This window comes from Theobroma umbraticum, unplaced genomic scaffold (genome assembly GCF_002168275.2).
Source record: "Theobroma umbraticum cultivar Fairchild unplaced genomic scaffold, ASM216827v3 scaffold_50.0, whole genome shotgun sequence".
Lineage (NCBI taxonomy): Eukaryota > Viridiplantae > Streptophyta > Magnoliopsida > Malvales > Malvaceae > Theobroma > Theobroma umbraticum.
The window spans coordinates 3,613,523-3,635,638 of NW_018397261.1; the positions used below are offsets into that span (position 1 = coordinate 3,613,523).

General features: G+C 31.4%; 1 protein-coding gene across 1 annotated transcript; it reads right to left on the bottom strand.

Annotated features, from left to right (window-relative positions):
* Positions 1-2,055: 2,055 nt before the first annotated feature.
* LOC110418184 (uncharacterized) lies at positions 2,056-3,345 on the bottom strand. The gene has a single exon (XM_021430836.2). It carries the CDS (start codon positions 3,241-3,243, stop codon positions 2,413-2,415), a length of 831 nt encoding a protein of 276 aa, XP_021286511.1. The 5' UTR covers positions 3,244-3,345; the 3' UTR covers positions 2,056-2,412.
* Positions 3,346-22,116: the final 18,771 nt, after the last annotated feature.

Below are 22,116 nucleotides of genomic sequence, written 5' to 3' on the forward strand. Positions count from 1 at the left end.
GAAATGAGAGAAGGCATAGATGGGAAGTAAAGAAAAGTTACTGACCACGTGTCTGCATTGACTTTGCACCGTCAGAACTCACATGTGAAGCGGCAAGCAAGCTGTTTTGTCAACACGTGCTCAAATTGGGTGCTCGGCCAATACTTTGCCACCTTCTTACTTCAACGAAATTTTGGAAAAGCAACAATTTCCTGTGTTCTTTTCATCTACAACTCTATGTATGCCCATTGGGCCTTGTTGGAGAGCAGAACGGACTCAAAAAGAATCGTAACCCACCTGTGGAAACTGGTGTGGGCCTTGTTGGGATGACTGTGGTACGTGGATTTTATTGCTTTTAAAAAACTAACAGAGAGGAACTGAATGCAAATAGTAAAAATGTAGTAAATTCGACAATGAAATAAAGCCTACATCACACATTGGGCTGCCCTAACTCTATTCATTTAATTAATGAGATGTTTGAATGTTTTATGTCTCCAGCATGTAGGCAAGTGTTTATATGAGTACATAGTATAAAGATAATGAATAATTGACAAGTAACACTAATTTAAACATATTCTATATTACAATTCTTGCAAAAGTGGAATCATACCTTTTAGCATAATCTAGAAAACCTAAATATGGGACTTTTAATTCCTTTTATATAATTTTATTTGGGAAAAAGAAAGGAAAATAAAATAATAATAATCAAATGGGAATTTTTATTTTTTTTTTACAATGAATCATAGACTTGCAAGCGGCGAAATCAAATATTAGTCACTGAAAACAGATTACGAAAAGAAATATACCTGTCAGTCCAATTACAAGTGAATTATGTGTTTTCTTCTTTTTCCACTAGATTCAACGAAGATATGGATATCTCTATTTTACCTCTTTTTGCGTTGAATAAAGCATTGATAAGAAGCTTTGTCCACAAAAAAAAAGGAAAAAAGAATTATAAATGGGTATGAGGTGTTTAAAGCCACAGCCAGAGCCACAGCCATTGTGCCAGACCATTTGGTACGTTATTGGGCCACGAGAGTAATGCCAGCACCCTTAGGCTCAATAATTGCATGCAATTAGAGCAGAAAGAGGTTCTGCCATCACAAATAAAACCCCAGCTAGAAGCTTTTTCTGGTAGTTTCTATTCATACACTATGCTCTACCTCAACCACTATCACCAATTTGGAATTAGTTCCTACCCTTTTTTTTTTTTTTAGTTCTTGTTGTCGTTGAAATAATAAAGCTCAAAATAATATTATTTAAAGGACGTAGCTTAGCAAATGCCTTGCATCTAAATATTTAAAGGGTCTGCCATGTGTTGCATATAATCATCCTACAGAAATTTAAGTGAGCTAGCTTTTGGCAAACCCTAAAAGAAGAAACTATCAGTCGGAGATATCCCGTATCCTAGAGCTTAACTTACTAATGAACAGTTTAGTTGTATGAGAAGTCTCGGCTAAGCCTTACGTAAAATGCATGATGAAAGTAACCAGTGGGGCAGAGACAATAAAATCCAAAAGATAAAAGCATGAACCAATGCATGCATCATTTAAGCTGCAGAGAGCGTCACACTGAATATATATATATATATATATATATATATATATATATATATATATATATATAACAGCATGTTCTCTGTTCCCAACCTCCCTACTCGCATTTACTACCTCTTTTAACATCCTTTTAAGCACCACACACGTTTCACTCTCTCTTCGACTATTCCCCGTTTCATTCCACCGTATCCTCAACCTATTCTCTGTTTTTTTATAATATATATCTATATATATATATATATATTTTATGTGTGTTTTCTCCATGTCCTCGTATCTCTCATCAACTCTCTCCCTCTGTCGGATTTAATTGAACTTTTTAGCTGTTCCAAAGAGGGAAAGTAGGCAACTCAAAAAACCCAAGAGCGAGGCCAATCCAAAGCCCATTTAAGATTCTGGAACGTTAACAACTGAAGAATCTATGCCATTTCCTTGTTTGTACATGCAAAGAAAAAGAAGAAACTTATATGCCAATACATGATAATGAAGAAACTGTTACAGCACATGTGAACAACTGAACAAGTAGAATAAAACCATATATAATTTACATTAAACATGGGTACTTTCAGTTCATTTTATATCCCTTCTGAACAAATGTTATATGTCAAAACAGAGAACCCAGATCCAGTCAGACAGAGAGATAGCGGACGACTAAACAACGTGCCACAACAGTAAAAAGTTCGAAGAAGACAAAAAAGGTAAAACATCTAAACAAACTCATCAAAAATATTCACAATTCAAAAGGACAGTTGATGTAGATTGTAAGCTTGGTCACGCACTCGAATGATATCCCTAGCTCAAGCTTCATATTTTATAGGTAGATCAGATGAGGAAAAAGAAAATATAAAACCGCATGACACTGATTTTTCTTTTTGTCTTTTTACCGGCCCAAGCAAAGAGCAGCATTGATATCAAGCCTCCATGCAAATCCACCGCCGTCCATTCTCCAAACATCGCAAGGCAGCGTCAAGGAACTCCTCTCCTTCCCACACGTGTACTGCACCCTTACCCTGCACGTAAACGCCGGGCATGTTATCATCGGTAGCCTCTCTTTCATCACCAACCAAACCATCATTTCCCCTCCTACCATTTCTTTATACGCCCCATTTGTCCACGTTACCCTCCCGAACCCATCCGATATAAACCCCGGACACGTGTCCTTCCCCAGATAAACCTTCCTCTCTTCGTCCGTACTCCCTAGCCCATCCCCACTCACCCACGTGTCCGTCACGCATTCCACCGTGATGCACGACCCCACCACCGTCCTCGCCTCCGGTGCCATAACCGCCGTCCGATCTGCTCTCGCACCACCATCCAAAAAACCCTCCTTTTGATTAGCAGCTTGACCAAAGCTCAACCACAGAGGCACCATCTCTTTTACTACTCCCCCCTTTTCCTCCTTCGAAAGAGAGTCTTTGCAGTCAGGGGTTTCAGGGAGAAGAGGCAAAGTCACTCTTTTTTCTTCGCTCAAAACCCTTCTTTTTCTGTTGCACCGCTTTGTATTGTTCAAATTATTTTCTTTGGAGTGTCTTCTTTTGCCTCTCCCTGATTTAGGATAAACCTCACTGCTCTTCTGGGGAGAAACCGACCCACCGGTCGCCGGTTTTGGAGCGATCGGTCTGAACCGGAGCATTATCCGGTTCACTTTTGACATATCGTAAACCCCAGCAGCTGCATATCTCGCTATGCAGCATCCTCCTCTGCCCTCCATTTTTCTCTCAAGAAATCTCTTTTCGTTTCACCTTGGAAATCTCTCTCTCTTGTGCGTGTCCAAGGATAGGACGATGCGGACGCGCTAGATGGGAAGGAGGGGAATGAGATCGGGGATTTATAAGGGAGACGAAGAGAACACGTGTGAGATCCGACACGTGTGTGAATAGTGCCAAGAACAGCGCAGAAACAAGATTGGTCGAGAAGCGAAACGTGGCATTCAAAATAGGTGGGACCCCTACGTACGGAACAAGGTCATGAGTTTGAACCAATGGGAAGGTTGGGAGTGTCCCCGGTATCGGCGCCAATAAGGAGGCACGTAGGTCTCGGGGCTCGCGCTTAACTGCTTACGTGTGAATCGTGGGAGTTAAAGAAAAGGACACGTGGGCCAATGGGATTCGGATAGAGTATGGGAGGGGGTTTCGGGTTGCCATAAATAGTAGGGAGGCTATGGGTGCCGCGTGGACGGTCGGATGATAACGCGGATCTCGGTTTGATTGGGAAACGTGACGTCAGATATTTTGATCGAACGAAGAGGTGGGTAGGAGGACGAGGACGAGATGATATTTTCTCTTGTCTCCGTGATTGCAGAAAAGGATAATGACGGGTTCTTTTATAAAAATTTTGGTTACTGAACTACCCTTGTGGTTTATGTTTGTTTTTGAAAATGACCTTGGTAGTTGGGCCTATTACGAATATGGATTCCTGGAGAAGTGACATTTTAATTGCCTGGCTTGAACTGGAAAGTCTTACACATTGCTGCTTTCTAGATGTTGGGGATCAGCCAACGCAGCACCTCATACCTGGATGTATACAGGCCAATTAAATAGCATAGTTTTTATTATGCTATTAGTATCATTTTTATTAGTAGTATCAAAGTGCATTCTAAGGTACTTCCAATAACTATGTACCAAACTCTATTTAAAATGGTAATATTGTTTGTTTGTTTCTAATCAACCAATGTATGATTATGTTTTCAAAAATTAAAATATGATGTGTGATTTTTTGATTTAAGGATTAGTATATGAGCTTAAATAAGATTCAAATCCCATTTCTTCAAATAAAAAAAAAATAGAGAAATGAAACTTACAAGTAGATGCATCTATGGATGAGTGCATTTAGGGGTTGATGAGGAAATAGAAAAAATAAAATTTTAGTTGTGTAAAGGGTTCATCTAGTAAAAAGAGAAGACGTATTATAATAAATAAAACAAAATGCATTAGAAGTAGTAAAAATAAATATTGAAGCAATCTTTGAAATTTAAATATTTTGGTAGTAAGCAGTGAGCAATAAGAAAAAGTAGAGAAAGCAATAGAACACGACGAATGAAAATAATTGAGTAGAAAATATTTAGAACAGCTTTGAGAAAATTTTGAGAGCCATCTTTAATGAATTTCTTTTATTTCATAAATTTCTAAACTCTCATATTTATACAAAATAAGAACGTTTTCTTAAAAGTAATTGGTAGAAGAAAAACATTTTTAGGAAAACATATTTTATATGGAAAAAACATGCTTGTTATGGAAAGAGCATGTCCCCTATGAGAATAACAAATTATGAAAGAGCATTTTAAAGAACAATTTATTAGACGTTATGAAAATACTTAATTTGATAATGTTTTTAGGAGAACACGTGTTTTATAGAAAAATGCACCTATTATAAGAAGATAACATAATTGAATAGTATGTGTAAATTTTAAATAGTGAAATAATGATACTTGATAATGTATCACGTGTATTTTTAAAAAAAAATGATCAAGCATGTGTTTTTTAAGAAAATGTTAAAAAAAATACTCTTAACTATTTTAATATCTGATCCATCAACTCAAACTCCTTAGATCATACCAAACATGAAAATAAATCAATCATTCTGAATTACTTTCACTTTTCCATGTGATATAGTTATTTAATACTTACTTTAATACTTAAAAAAGATAATAATTAGCTAAAATTAAACATCTACGAAATAAAAGTAAAAATTATAAAACTTAATTGTTTCGGTTTTATTTGAGAAGTAGAGAACATATGAAACATTAACTCCATCACTCCACGTTAACGCGTCATCAAACAATGTTGGAGGGCAAAACATAAATGGCTAAAAGAGAACAATTAGTTTTCCTTTCTTAGGAAAAGGGGTGATTTAGGTGAAACATTAACTCCATTATTAGGCCATAGTTTTCTTTTTTCAAATATAGGCCTTAGGTTTATTCATTATTAAGTTTATTTTTCCGGTATGTGCTTTGCATGGTTAGTATTTATTTTATCAAAGATAACTTAAATAGAAAGACATATATGTAATATACTTATGTTATTTCATATTTAATTTTGTCCTAACATGAAACTTACAAAAAAAAAAAAAGAAATAAAATATCAGTGGAGAAAAATCTACCATTAAAAAAAATTTATATAGAGATAAAATAATGGGGATTAAAAGTTATGGACAAATCATTATATAATTATAAATTAAATATAATGGTTGCAAAAATCATATATAACAATAATACTAATCGCAACCCGAAGATTACAGATAATTAAAAATATTTTATTATAATTTATTGTAAATATAAAAGTGCAAAACCTTATTATTTCAAAAACAAACTATATTTTTTTTATCAATCTCATGCAAACTTTTAAATAAAAGTGATTTAATTACTTCTTTTTTCTAAAAAATTATTTTCAAATCATTAATTAATAGAACACGAAACTATTGAAATCAACGTGAAATTATTTTAACTTTTCATTTTTCTTTCTATTGTTCTAGTTAGATTTAGTGATTAATAGAATATAAAAAGTATTTTCCAATGAAATGATTAAATCAATATGAAAATATCTTATCACTTATTTTATTTTTTTACTATTTTCATCAAAGGTTTATTTTCAATTGAAATTGATTTATTTTCCTTTTCAAAAATTTTATTTTCAAATTATTAATTAACAGAATATGAAAAGATTGAAAATCAATATAATAACATCTTATTACTTTTCCTTTCCCTACCATTTATATTAAACAAGCATTTATTAAGTACTCGATATTTAATTAAGCTTATTAATTTTGCAAATAACTTTATCTATTTCTCCACCATTCTAATTAAATTCAACCGGCAAATAATTAAAGTCTAATAAAATTCCGGACTTTAGTAGAGGCAAAAAACAGCATTTACCTTTTGAATGTAATATCATCTGTCTCTGATTCTTATCATTTAGAGGCAAATAGAAAACTTGACCCTCTATTCAAAACTAAATGCCTCTAATAATTCCTACATAATTTTTTGGGATAAAAAAAATTGTTTTTAAGGCAAAAGTAATAGTTGCTTTACTTTAAGGCAAAACCAATAATGCCTCTAATGCATTATTATGTTTTTTTAGTAAAAATAAAATAGAATTAATTCTTGTTACTTAAAATCCATAAATATTAATTATCAGATTAGATTGTGTAGATCCTCAAACCCCACTTCTATTTTTCAATAAATTTCAAACTTTTTAGCTATTTAAGAAAATCTTGTTTTTGAATACTGGATTGCAATTTTTAATTCTAAATAATAGTTGTACCGAAAACAAAAAGCATAAATATTTATTGTTAAGAATTAAAATTTATGCATCAAATTGAAAAGTTTTTTTTTTGAAGAACATCAAATTGAAAGGTTGATGCAAAACTATCTGACGCTAAAGATGATTGTTAGAGGCAAATTTGTTTAGAGATTAATACACGTGACTTTAATTAATTAGCAAATTAGAGGAAAATACTTGTTTTTAACTAAGCGCGATTGAATACTATTACTACATGTTTAGTTGAGAGAACGACCATTTCATTTCCTTCTTATGCTAGAGTTGAAATAGCTATTGATTCGGAATAGATCAAAAAACTTTTCAATCAAAGTACCCTTGAGCACTTTGTAAAATCACTATTTTATATTTAATATAACCTAACTTTAGCATATAAAAACTTTGTATTTTCCCTTATTTTTTTCATTTCTCTCTCTTCCTCTTCCGTGATCCGCCATACTCATTCTCTCTCTAAACTTCCTCCACTAAAACCATGCTTCGATGGTTGTTGGTGGTAGTGATCGCTAGGAATGTTTATGTGAAGCTTCATTGTGCCGATCATATTTTCAGTGATCGAGTGATGCCAAAAGAGAAAAGAAAAAAAAAGAAATTAAAATTTATCAAACACTTAAAATACTTTTATATTAAATTTGTCAAATGCTATCTAAACCTTTTTTTTTACATTACTTTGAAAACAATTTCAATCAATAACATCTTTTAAAAAAACCTCGAGTAAAATCAAACAGCCCCTTAATGTATAGCTTTGTCTAAAAGTTCTAATGAGGCTCCTGCATAAGCAAAATATTTTAAAATTTTGGCAACAAAACACTTTATTTATGTTTTTGTAGTAAAAAAAGCTCTTCCAAAAAATAGGAACACCCATGATTATAATATTCTATTTTTAACTCGATAAGGGATTATAATTTTATTTTATGATCAGAATATAATTTCTAACCTTTCCTTTAAAAGTTTTAAGTTTCTCTTATTTAATGATCATAAATATTTTCTCTAATCAAATTATGAGAATGCCACATATATATTAAAGCTCTGTTTGGTAGATACTTTTTTTTTTGTTATTTGTTTTTACTTTTCTATTTTTTTAACAAAAAATAAAATAAAAAAGCAAAAATTAAAAGCATATAACAAAAAGAGCCAAAAAAATTTTCAGATGGTCTCTACACTGTTTTTAATCAAATTGTATTACAATGTAACAAAATAGTAGTAGTACACATTATAAATTAATAACCATACTTGGGAAGGAAAATCATGCATAAATATTTTTTAAAGATTTAACATCAATCCAGGATTAGCTACTTAACTGTTTTCTAGAATGTATATTATTTTTAAAAAGTGCTATGTAACAATTATGGTATGTTTGGTTCGTGGAATGTAATAAAATAGTTATTATGTGATAATAGAATAAAAAATGAATAGAATAGAATTATTAATATATAGTTAGGTTCATATAATGGAGTAAGGTAAAAATTGTTATTATGATTTATTCTAATATTTGTTGGAAGGAATAACTTTAGAATAATCTAAAAATAAATGATAAAATGACAAAACTACCTTTTATTATAATAAAATTTATTTTCATCAAAAATAAAAATAAATTATATTTTCATTAAACATCAATAATTTATTATTCATTTAATAATATAAATGATTAATATTTTAATTTATTATTAAATTATTGAATAATTTATTTTTAAATTAGTCATACAATTTTTAATTTTAATTATTTGAATCATTTTTCTCTATTTGTACTTTTCATGTCTTAATCTTTTAATTTCTATTTTCATTAAACATCAATAATTTACTATTAAATTATTAAATAATTTATATTAAATTAGTTATATAATTTTTTATTTTAATTATTTGAATATTTTTCTCTATTTGTATTTTTATTTTTTAATCTTTTAATTTTTACATTTATTAACCATCAATAAGAGAGAAAAAGAAAAGAAAGAAAATATAGTGCTAGGGTTGTAATTAGTTCCATTGAATGGGGACATTTTCCTCCAATGATATTTTTTCCCCATTCCATCAACCATGGAACTGCTAATAAAGAAGAGAAGGAAGGGAATGGTTAAGCCTCTTTTTCGGGGAATAGTACAGTAAAATGCCACCAAATAAAGGAACAAAAAGTGAGAGAAATAGAGGGGGAATGACTTAGCTATTCCCTGGTACCACACGGGTTATTAGTAAATAACTATAATTATACAAAGCAAGTGTTGTAAAGTCAAATTTATTGCATATCTACAATGCAAATTAATTGCTAACTATAGTATATTATTATATCATCAGAAAAAAGATAGCTAATTTTATAAAGCTAACCTACCATGGCTTCTATACTCAAAACAGAAATTAAGTTGGATCACAGGTTAACACAATTTCAAAAATAATTTCTGGCTAAGATAATTAAGGCATAATAATATAACTCCTCAAAAATCTTAACTCATTGTTAAATATAACCAATTAAATTGTGTCCATTTGTTTATAGTTTCAAATAAAGTGCTTGTAACGCATGAGTCATGTTTTTTTATGAGAATAAATTCTAGCTACTTATTGCAGCGCCCAGGAAGATATATTGGTGTATTACAAAAATACATATTTGATAAACAAATTCTCTATAAAAATATATGATTTGTTATAATTCATCAAAAGAAAACCTACCACATTCTGCCTTGAACATGCTGCAAAGTATAGGAATAATTTGTCATGAAAAGTGATAGTTTGGTATTAGATACTAGATGGAATGCAAAAACCTTTGAAATATATATAAAGAAAAGAGAGACATGCTTTTAGAGTTGAATGGGCATCAATATAATCTTTTGTCTAATTAAAATATATCTTCACAAATTATTTGTTTTTGTTTTTTTGCTTTCTAATCTTGATTCTTTGTCTTCAATGGCAAAGCTGAAGCGGTGGTTGTCACTCCTCAATTTTTTAATTTGTAATTATTGTTTTATATATAAAATTTGAAATATATAAATCAATAATCTTATATGATTACTTTGTAATTACATCTCATGTAAAATTTTGAATTTGTCATTATTTTGTCTCCTCATAAAAAAATAAATAAAAGATATTGCGAATCAAATCATCTTTTGAAGATGAAACAATGAAGAAAATTTTCTTTGGTACGTTCATAATCTCATTTGACCAATTTTGTATTGGCCACCTTTCTACATGAAGCATGCTCCACAACAAGCTGCGCTTTTAATTGAAAGAGAATGGTTAGTCTTAGGTGTTCAACACACTCTGCTGTTTATATTCATATTTGTTTCTTTTATATATTAGAATAAAATTGATTCGTATACCTTTGCACCCTTCTCACTCTTTCATATGTTAATTCGAGTATATAATAATTATATGATTCAAATCTGTTACCTGCCTATGCAATCTATTGTCCACACTAGGTGTGGATACGAAGATGAGAATCCAAAACTTATACTCCTTCCATTTCACATACATTATCTTATTTTAATTTATTTTTGTTATTTTTTAAAATTTGACTTAAAAGTATTTTAATATGTATTGAATCTAATATACAAAGTTAAAATTAAAAAAAAAATTGATCAAAAAGTTGAAATAAGACAATAAACATGAAGCAGAGGGAGTACAGCTAATAAATCAATTACATATATATGATCCTTATTTAAACAATTATTTTCTTCTTTTTACTAAAAATATTGTTGAATGAATTGGACAATAGGGGCCGATCATTGCACATAGCCATTAGAATTTGAACATAATGAGGCTTGTTTCCGCAACCACATAGCTGGCACTTCGATCCCATTATTTTACTCAACACAGAGATCACTTTGGAACAAAATTAGAGGCAGAGTTTACCATAGTAAATTATTAGTCATGATGATGACACCCTTTTATCTTTTAAATTAAGCTTTTCCCCTTCCCCTCTTCCTAAATTATTGCATAATCGAAGAAAAATTTAATCGCTTCAATTGTTGTCAAAGAATCTAATCCAGTACAGGCAAAAGCCATCATGGAATCCAATACAAGAAGAAGGTGAAAAGTCCCTTCAAACTCCAAATGGATGTGTGGATTACTGTCTTTGCCCTTTTTTTTAACGAGACACAAGATCAATGCGCTCTTTTCATTGTTTTGGGACATGGGATAGAAGGATGTGTGGTTAGAGTCTCTTACAACCCTAGCCCCCACCATTCTGTCGACATGATTGGATAGTGTGTATCACCAGCTCTCTTGGTGCGTGGGCATTGGGCAAATGTTGAACTTGAGGACTCCTCAGCTGGATTTTTCTTTCCGCCCAAACACAAAAGCAAGATTCCGTTGTGGTACGACCAAGCTTGACAAGCCAGTAGAATTGTCGCACGTTCCATCAATTATAAGTATTTCTTTAGCCGTTATTGTAATTTTAAAAGAAAAGAAAAATAGTAACAGAGGGCTTTTAGCTCAACGCCAAGTGTCAAGTGAAGCACTTGAAAACTACCGAAACCTTCCTTTTTCCAGCCTCTAGATTTTTGAAAAATTCGAGGAGGGAAACAGACAATTTGTTCAATAATTCCGGCAAGACAAAATATTTCACGTGGACCCCATTGCTGAAACTTAAAGCATACAAATGGAAAGATCTTACCCGTTGAGTTTTATTGAGGAGAGGGTCCACGAATACTGTGTAAGATAATGGCGATGATTAAATCGTACGACTGAAAATTGGTGGTGGAGAGAGAGAGAGAGAGAGAGAGAGATGTACTCGAATTTTGGTAGGTGGAAATGATAATTGAAGTGGGGCGTGTTCGGGTGGCAATTGGCAAATCTTGAGCCATGCAACGTTGCGATTTTTTCTTTTGGTCCTTTGAATAAGGAACAACCTCGGCGTACGTTTTAAAGCGTATGATTCCTTTCCCTGTTTTAAGCTTTAGATGAAGCCCGTTGAGAGAAAGTGATTACAATATGGAACATGCACCAGCGGTCGTCCCCTGCAGGAAAAGCAATAAGCCAGCAACCATGGATCAGCGGGATTTCTCTCAGCTCCTTGATGTGAGTGATGAAAAAGATTGGTATCTGCATACAACTCCATTCATTTAATTTCCATTCTCAGTGTTTTGTCACATTGTATGGTTAACATAATATTTTGTTATCACCATCACCACCATTATAGATTGCTACTTCTTTTGTTGCTCTTCTGACTGTTCATTTATTGATACAATCATGTTTCTTATATACATACATATATACATACATACATATATACATACATACATACATACATATATAAGAGTTACATTACCATATTTTTTTTCCATGTTTAGTTTTTTAATGAAGGAATATATGCATCTATATACAGTTAAATAAAATGATTCCTTTGTAAGTAAAGAAATTCCAAAATGAATGTGCCTATCATACACTATATGATAAAAAAATAGTAAATCTCAAAAAATGTGGCATGAGAAAAGAATAATCAATATATTAGTACATTTGAAATTTAATAAAGATGTTGTAGGCATGTGAATGAGAGGAATGCTGCCGATGAATTATTTTATGATGAAAGGCAGCCCCGCAACCATGGCCCCATGATATTTAGAGCAATATCATCACAGCAGCCACCAGGTGCAAACGTATGAATCTAGAAATGCACAAGTAGATATGACTACTGCGTGAGGGGAAAGCTGTCCTCGTCACATGACACAGAGTATATCCCAAGTCCACCGCAATTGGGAAACCTAAGGCTAGCTGATGGGCACGTTTACCTGAACTCAAATGGTTGGTAGAGCGGAGACGACACTGTGAAAAGTCATTAAGATAAGGTTGCATATGGAATTTGCTTTCTTTCCCAATTAGGGACATGGCGATATTATCTTGACCAAGTTAGCCGGTTATGGAAGGCTAGCTAGCTTCCGTTAAACAGACACCCAAAAGAAAAAAAAAAGGAGCACTAACCTTTTGTTGGATAAGGATAATTAACAATCTCTATATTGAAAAACCACGCATGAAAGATTTGGATGTATATTTGAATCTGCAGAATAAGATTCTGAACCCTTGTCAATGGATCAAAACCTTTTTGTTTCTTTCGTTTTTCTTCATACTCAGCAAATTTTATCAAGTTCACGGGCAGTGATCAGTTAACAGCTCTTGGTTTCCCTCTCCTTTCTCATTCCCGTAGCAACCATTGACATATTAAGTGAGCATAGGATACTGTATGCCTTTCTTGTTTTTTTATTAGAAAGGAATAGAATATTGCATATTATGAAGTGATATTCTTCAGGTTAGGTTAAAATTTCCCGTAAAGACGAGACAGCAAGGTATGAGCATTGGACCTTTGGTGGTTATTTGAAAAAGAAAGGGGATTGATTGAGGAGGTTCTTAGTGGAGTCTCGATTAAAGTGACTAAGACTTAAATTTGTTTCAGATTTCAAGGGGAGACAAGATCATCTAGATGCCATTTCTTTAGTATTTGTACCAATAGAGTTAGGTCACCTTTGGGATAAAGAGTTAGCTTCCCTGGCCAAACAAGTGAAAAGGATCTAAAAGTGATTGGTCTAGCTCTCCTCGATATTTCTTCTATTCGTATTGCAGAAGCATTGGGTACCAAAAGCTTTTACCCATGCAATAATCTTAGGCCAAATGTGTTCTCTAACATCCTCAACTTCAGCCCTTCCACTGTTTGTAATTAAACCCACATAGGTATTCCAGTTACATTTGTTTCTTTCTGCTCATAATTAGTCATACCATCATTTTGATCTTACAGATTTAGACCTTAAGTAATGACCTTTCACCATCCATAGGAAGGGTATGAGGTAAGTATTATAGGTTGTTTTTCCTTCATTGTAATTATTAGCCCTCCAACAATCTCATTTTGTTCCTGTCTGGATGACTAATTTGTAATTAACAAAAGGCACTGGCATTGATTTTCCATTATGGATAAGGATAACATATATGTTTCTCTAACTTAGAAATTTTAATATTTTAGGCATCCCATCCAATGTATACATAATGCTATAATTTGGAACCCAAATTTTATAAAAGCAAAATTATATATGGTAGGTAGAATGCTCCTGAGAGTAGCATAGATAAGATTTTTTTTCTTTAGGTATCAATGTCTCTAGAAAGAAGATCTTGATAAATTATATTGTTATATTCTATAACCAAAATATCAATGACAGGATTGACTAGGATGATGATGCAATTCATTTCAATGAGTCCAATTATCGTTTGATAACTTATTAATTTATTTAAATTTTTTTATTTTGATAATTTAATTTTGAAAAATATAATTTTAATCATTAACTATTTATAAATGTTATTATTTTACTTATTTAACTGTTCAAAGATGCCGCTTGATATTCCACGTCATCATATCTTGTGAGATGGCGTATCCATGTCAAAGGCAACCAAAACCTTATATGTCATAGGTGGATGACTAAAATAGAAAATTTTAAAAAGTTAAGAGAATAATAAGAAAATATACTCTAAATCATCTTCGTTACTTTAGGTTTTTTTGTGGTTTATTTTTTCTATCTAATAGCTTGTACATTAGAATGTTTATTGAATAAATGAGTTTAAAAAAATTAATAAATGTCCATTTCAATATTTTTATTTAGAAAATTTAGTAAAACGTTAATAAATTAATACTTGATAAATTAATATTCTCAATTAAATAATATTTTTAATCGATCTTGATTTGGGATTAACGTGATAAATTAATAATTCACTAAATTTATAAGATAATATATTTTTTAAAAAAATACATACGTCCTACTTGATATATGAATTAATAATTTTTTATACATCAAAAGTATATATTTACATCTCAATTAAGAAGCTTTTGTAAAATATGACTTCAATATTGTTTGTTTCTTTTTGAAATTGATGTTTTTTGACCTTATCTCTAACTTTTCTTTGTACACCAAAAAGCTCTATGGTGTAGTGTTCTGATATTACAAAAGAAAATTATGCAATGTGATTATGCATCTTCATTATATTTGATATTGTTGCTTGACTTACTTACAAGTTAAACCTTTATGACATTTACTGTTACAATTGTTTTTGAGTGCAATTTGAATTTTTTATATTGTACTTATACAATAGTTTACGCATTTTATCCGTCATTGTTAATTTCTTTGTACATTTGAAATGAGAAGTTATTGTATTTAGTTTTACAGTTTGTGATACTACATGTTCTTTTTATAAATATTTTTATTTGACTTAATATTCACGAACTATATTAATTAAGTATACATCAAATATAATTTTAATTTATTACAAAAATAGATTTATTCATAACTTCTATTTAATAAGACTAATTACACTCATGCAGTTGTTTTGGTTAAAAAAATACATAGAGTAGTGATAATTTGTAATTTAGTAATTAGGTAATACTCGTATAATCACAATATATAATACATATATTAAGTTCAATGTCTTAAAAAAAATAAAGAATACATCAATAAATTAATTTTTTATTAATTTATAAATTAATAACTTATTAATTTATCAATTAAATAATATCTCAATTAATTAATAAATTTTTATAATTCTAAAAGTATAATTTATAGAGATTTTACTGTACTCTTTAATTACTCCACCGATCATACTTAGTAAAGAAAAGGGAGAAGAATAGAGGAGAGAAAAAGAAAACTAAAGAATAAAAGAAAAGGAAAAGAAAAAGGAAATGGAGGTGAAAAAATTAGTTTTATGATACTAAAAATTTAAACATAAATTTAATAGATTAATAATTTTTATTTTTTTTTATTTTCATACTCATAGAAGACCTGCTTATCCTCTTGTGACTTTTGCCCATGATACTCTGGTGTTGAAATATAATGTGTCCATGGTCTGATCCATGAAATGAGCTTCATTCATTTCTATTTCTTTGTCGTGGGTTGCCATTTCATATGCACATGTACTTAATGTAGGCCCCTGAGATTATTTTTGAGAAGGACAACGCTACTTTGATCTTTTGTATAGGGTTTCTTTGCATGTATATCCTGTATTTCAGACCCTTGGGATTACCTTGAAGAGGGATATGTTTTGTCTTTTTTTATTTTAAATGCTTTTTATGTAAATATTATCTCAATGACTGTGTCATTAGGTACATTTAAGTGAATATTTTTATATCAGTTCAATTACCTGAACTGCGTGAGCTTTCTAATTTTTAGCCATTTAATTAATATAATGGACTTTAAAGTTCATTAAGTTTAGATTAATGTTGGGCATGTTTAGACAATAAGCAACCCCTTTTCATGTATAATAGTTTTCAACTATTTGAGTGTATATAAATATATATATATATATATATATAATGCTAATTAGGCTTATATATGTGGAATCATAGCTTTAAGTTTTTAAAAGTATGGGGAAAAGATTATTAATAATTTTAATACCAATAAAATATTTAAATATAAAAATTCCCAAATTTTACTGATAATTTAAAACAAAAAAAGGTTGATTATGTGTTTGAAAAATGTATGTAAATCATAAATAACCTTTTATCCTCATTTTTCAACGACACAGATGGCCCTCCCCTGTCAACAGTCGATAGTACCCGTTCATCACCCATCATCCTTAGACTTGGCACTTTAATTCCGTCATGTAATAATTATCGTCCGCACAAAGCTGCTCTTTGAAAAGTTGAACCTTGTGTTTCCTGACCGAAGAGATTTGCAAGCATTTACTGCACATACATGACTTTATAGCTTTCTTGACTAACTAAAAAATAAATAAATTGAGGCTGATACATCATCCGTCTGTAACAAGCAATCTCTTATATTGGCTTACAAATTCTGACTCACCCCCTAAAATGGCGGTCATCTTGTCAAAATATTTGACAAGAAACCCTATCCACTCATCTGTATCACAAAGACAAAAACTTCAAACATAGTCTTCCAATATGCAATGTCACTTAATGCTTAAGGTAGGCTAAACTCATGACACAAAGGGTAAATCGGATTCTGGATGTCTCCTGGGAGAGACTCGCCTGCCTGCTAGGGACTTGGTGGAGAAATCGGGTTTCTTTCCTGGTGATTTTAACTTTAAATTCACTGGACTGCGAGAAGCTATTTTTCTGTCACACCCAAAAGCCAAAAGCTGCTTATATATCAGCTGACATTGATTATGTCGCATTGTCTCGAATCCTTGCATTAATTTAAGGGCCATGGAACACAAGAAGTTTATTGTTTGTTGATTAATTAGCTTTTGCTTGCCTTATTTAGTTAGGGACCCTGTGGGTCCTCCATCCTCCATGATTTGATCACCTGCATCCAGTAAGATATCTCCACGACCATGCAACTAGAAGTCCCCATTGAGAATATTAAAATGGAAAGGAAGAAGCCAAAAGTACTCATCTTTCAATGCTGCAAATTATTATTTGATCTTAGCCTAACTTGGAAAGTTGTGTTCCGTATGTGACACGTGTTGGAGTTGGCACCAGACACACCGTGCCAGGGCATCTAAGCTGATGTCTTCTCGTCAATGCTAGACGATGGGATTAGGTTCCTGTAGCTGCTTTATATATATAAATAATCCAAGAGAAAGGACCAAAAACATTGTTGCTCCTGCAAAGCAACAAAAGAGAAATGTAACCTACTGTTCGTTGGAATTTTCTCTAATCTATGATCAATGACATTCCACATGGAGGAAAGTCTTAGTCTCTCTGTTGCGAAAGAACCAATCCCTCTTTCCTATGGAAGCCAACTTTTGTACGAAGAAGTGCATTTGTTAACACTTTGAAACCAAAGGAATTTGGACATGTCATAGGTTTGAATACAAGGTGCCTGCTAAAGAAAGGAACTGAGAATTGTTTTCCTCTGTCAGGCCATTTTTCTTTTCAATGCCTATTAACTTTCCGTATGATTGAGTGATTGTCAGCGCCTTGTCGGGTGGTATGCTGTTCGGATAAAGATATAGTGAACGTTTCTAGTGCTAGTAATAAATTAAACTTCATTGGCTAACAGCTGGAAATAAAAAGAAAACGAATGCACAAACCTGCTCAGCGTATACGGAATGAATGGAATGCCCCTGTTGGGGAAAAACAAAGAAAAGATAGGAGAAGCCTTGCTATTCTCATCACACGGTAACGGCATGGTGGCTTCTTCAGCCCAAATGCTGATTGACACATTTGGAGGTTCTTAAAAAAGTGGCAGTGAGACTATTTAATCATTTCTTCGGATTATTGATGACCAAACACATGATTGAACCATTTTTACTTCCCTGCAAGAAGAGCGTCACCTCACGAAGCGTTGGAAACGTCATTTCTAATAGGGAATACATACTTTTTGGAAACGAAACCATAAGTTTCATCTCATATGCTGTCATTGAGCTTGACTGGAGCAACTTATATTGTTACGAAATATATGAACATCTTTGAATCAAAAAGAGAATATCTTTGGAGAATATTTTTTTATATGAGTTTTTTCATTTTTTATTTTACTTTTATTGTAAATAAGTTTAAGTTGGAATAAGTTTTTATTTTACTATTTACTTTACTTATCGATCAAGTAGGTTTATGTCTAATTGGTTATTATAAATAGTCCTTGTAATTTTTTTATTTTCATCAAGCAATCAAATAAAATAGCTATTAAACAATTTAATTTTTAACTTAGATCTTTGATATTTGTACATAGTATCAGAGCTTAGTTGTTATTTCTTGTGAATTTTTTTTATGATATAAAAACCAATAAAAACCTGTATATACTTAATTTTGGTTAATACATATTTTTAAAAAAATTATTTTATAATATAATATTATACATAGAGCAACCAAAACAATTGAAGTGTTGTTTCACATAGAATAACTAGAACAAGTGAAGCACTACTTTACGCAAAAAAAATAGAATAAGTAAAGTACTGCTCCATATGGAACAACTAATACAAGTGGAACAGTTACTTTGCACAAAATAATCACTTAACATAGATGATGGTGAAAGTAACTCGAAATAAGTGACGGGGTTCATGAATTATTTTAATCTTAGGATGTTTCGAAAAGTTTGGCTTAATGGCTTAGATATTGAAGTAGTGAAAAGGTCTTCCTCTTAACCTTTTTCTGAAGTACAAGTGTTTCACCCTCTTACCTCATTCTCGTATATCTATTCACATACATCTTCTCCTCTTGTACCTATTCATGTACAACTTCTTCTTTTGTACTTGTTCTCATATAACTTATTCTCTTGTATAGCTTTTTCTCTTATATCTAGTATACCTTTTTTCTATTACCTTTTACTCGAGAATAAGTCTTATTACACCCAATTACAGTAATGATTACTCACATTAATGTTCTTCATAATAATGTCATTCATTAGGCGCATTAAAGCTTATTCTTGAGTAATTGCCACTTTTATCATTATATATAGAGTCTCACAATTCATTTAGATGGGCTTTTCTCTCTCTCGAAGTTAACACATTTTCCTTTAAAAACCTTCTCTCTATAAATTCTTTCTATAATTCTCTTATACTCCCTAATTCTCTTCTTACTCTCTTCTACTTGCCACGATACTTATTACTTCAGGAATTGATCCAATCTTTCTTTTTTCCTCCTCTGGCACATCATTTTACTTGTTTACAATGCTTCCTCTCCCTATTACAACAATCCCTTTTACAAAATCCAAACAAAATTTTTTACCAAAACCATGAACAACAAGCCACTCCACTATCATCTAAGTGATTCTAATAGACTAGGTGATTTGTTGGTATCCCATGCACTAAAAGGACCCAACTATTTAAAATGGAAGATAGCTGTTGTCAATACTCTGAGATCGAAACACAAGTTGGTATTCATGGATAAAAATTATTGAAATAAGAAGAAGATGATTGGTTGATTTATAATATTATGGTAGTAGTATGATTGTTAAATTCACTCAATGAGGAGTTATATAATAGTATTGCATATTATGACATTGCTTATGATATATGGAGAGATTTAGAAAAGAAGTTTTCACAAGAAAATGGACCTTGAATTTAAGAACTGAAAAGAGAAATAATCAACATTAGATAAGGTGAATTGACAATCTCAATTTACTATACAAAAATAAAAAGACTTTGAAATCAACTTGAAAGTTTTTTTAAGTTTCATGAATGAGGATGTAGGAGTTGTATGTATGGAGTTTGGCTAGGGAAAAAGAAGAAGAAAAATTGCGTAAGTTTCTAAAGGGATTTAATGATTCTTATGCTATTATAAGATCGAATATTCTTTTTAAAGATCCATTATCAATTTTAACAATTGCTTATTGTCTAACTAGTTCAAAAGAGGTGGTAATAGTAAGACCAATTTTGGAGGTAGCAGCATATGCTGGAGAAAGGAATCAAAATCCAAATAGGAGGCCAAAATGTGAACACTGTGAGAAGATAGGTCATATAAAAGAAAATTGTTTTAAGATTTTAGAATATCCATTAAATTGGTAAGGAAAAAAATTACGTGCATTCCCCACAAGAAGCAATTAACAGTAGATGATTATCTAAAACTCAATTTGATCAACTGATGGTCATCCTTGACAGAGACAAACAAGGAACTACCACTGTCAAAATTTGTTCAGGTTCACTCTCTACTAATTTGAAGGAACGGATACCCACAATATCAATGGCAAAGCTCAATGGAATCCGAACCTGTCACCCATACCGACTTAAAGGAAGCTATTATGAAATATACAAGTATCCTCATATCTTGGGGAGAATTTTCCTTATGTAATCTTTCCCTTTTTTTTTTTTTATTTGTACTCTAAAAAAGTCTAGAGTTAGAATATTTCTTTATTTTACTTGGACACAAGTAGATTTAGATCTAGTTAGCTATTATAAATAAATCCTTATATAGTATTTTATTTTCATTAAACAATCAAATAAATTAGCTATCAAGCAAATTTTTGTTTAGATCTTTGATATTTTCTACATATATTTCCCTCAGCCACCTTTAGAAGGGAACAAAATGAATCTAATTCCTAGTCATTATTTTTGCAGGTTTTTGTGCTATTATGTAAGAATTCTTATTGAATTTTTAAGGTTTTAAACGTTGGACTTGTTGAGACAACACCCCAAATTAGTCATCCTATTTGGATAAAATTGTCTAAAGTAACTCTTTGTCCTTTCTATCTTGATAAATTAGAATTATTAAGATTACTTAATATTAATATTATTTGATAAAATGTTATCAAAATTATCTTCATAAAAGTGATCAGGTGATCTTTAAAGGGTTATAAATAGATTTGGATATTCCACCAAATAATATACTAACAATTCCTAAAAAATATAAAAGCAAAAAGGTTTATTCCCTAAGGAGAAAACACTCTCCCTTGATTGTTTGATTAGGGTTCTTTGTTAGATTAAAGTTCTTGTAACGTGAAAAGTGTGGTTATTAATTGATCTTGTAGTAGATTTCTATATATCATGAGTTTTTGAAAGTCAATAGACTCATTCGATGTCCAAAAATCAAGATTCTAGAGTCATTCTACATTAGTCTTAAAAGGATAAAAGACACTACAAGTATGATTAAAGTCAAATTATTTTGTGATTTTTTTTGTAATCCATACATTTTCTCACATCGGTATCAAAGCCAAATTTAATGTTTTCACGTTATGATCTCTGAAAAGCATGATTAACATGCTAAAATTCATTATTTATATATACTTTTAGTTTATGATTGTCTTGTTTTTTAAGCTTCAATGGCATATTAATGATAATTATTGAAAAAAATGTCCTTAGGGTTTAATTATTTTGTCATATGATGCTAATATATGCCTAATAAAATCTTGAAAAATTTGAGCTTCAAGTGATGTGGAAATGTGGAGAATAATCGAACCGTAACCTAACACTTTGAGTGAGTGTTCTTTCTTTCTTAGATAGTTTTGGTACATGATTTTTATACCAATTAGAATCCTTGCACGATCAGCTTTCTATTGTTATATTTTTTGCATAATTTGGATTTGTATGTTTGGAAGATTTAACCAAAAAAAAAAGGACTAAAATGAAAGAGAAGAAAATTTGATGGTTGAAAATGTAGTGCAGACCATAAACTTGACCCAATCTCGGTTCGGCACGTGTTGCACTCTCCAAACTTTGATTGGCGCACAGAACACGACAATAGACTTCCCTTGTGGCGATGGAATAAGTGGCGTTGAGAACGCCAGAACTGAGCGTGGAGATGGCAGCGCGTGGATCGCATGTGCCAGAGTGATTTATATTGGAAAATAGTTTGTTTTTGGGAGAAATAGAGGCGTGACAGCGCTTTGGAGGTGCGTTTTTAATTATACAAATGCCATCAGAAATTCAGGAATAATGCCTTTTAACGTTCAGTGATTTTTTTATAATGCAAAAATTTTCTGATCACTCGCACGTGTGGGGATACGTGCATTTGTTTTTGAGCCGGT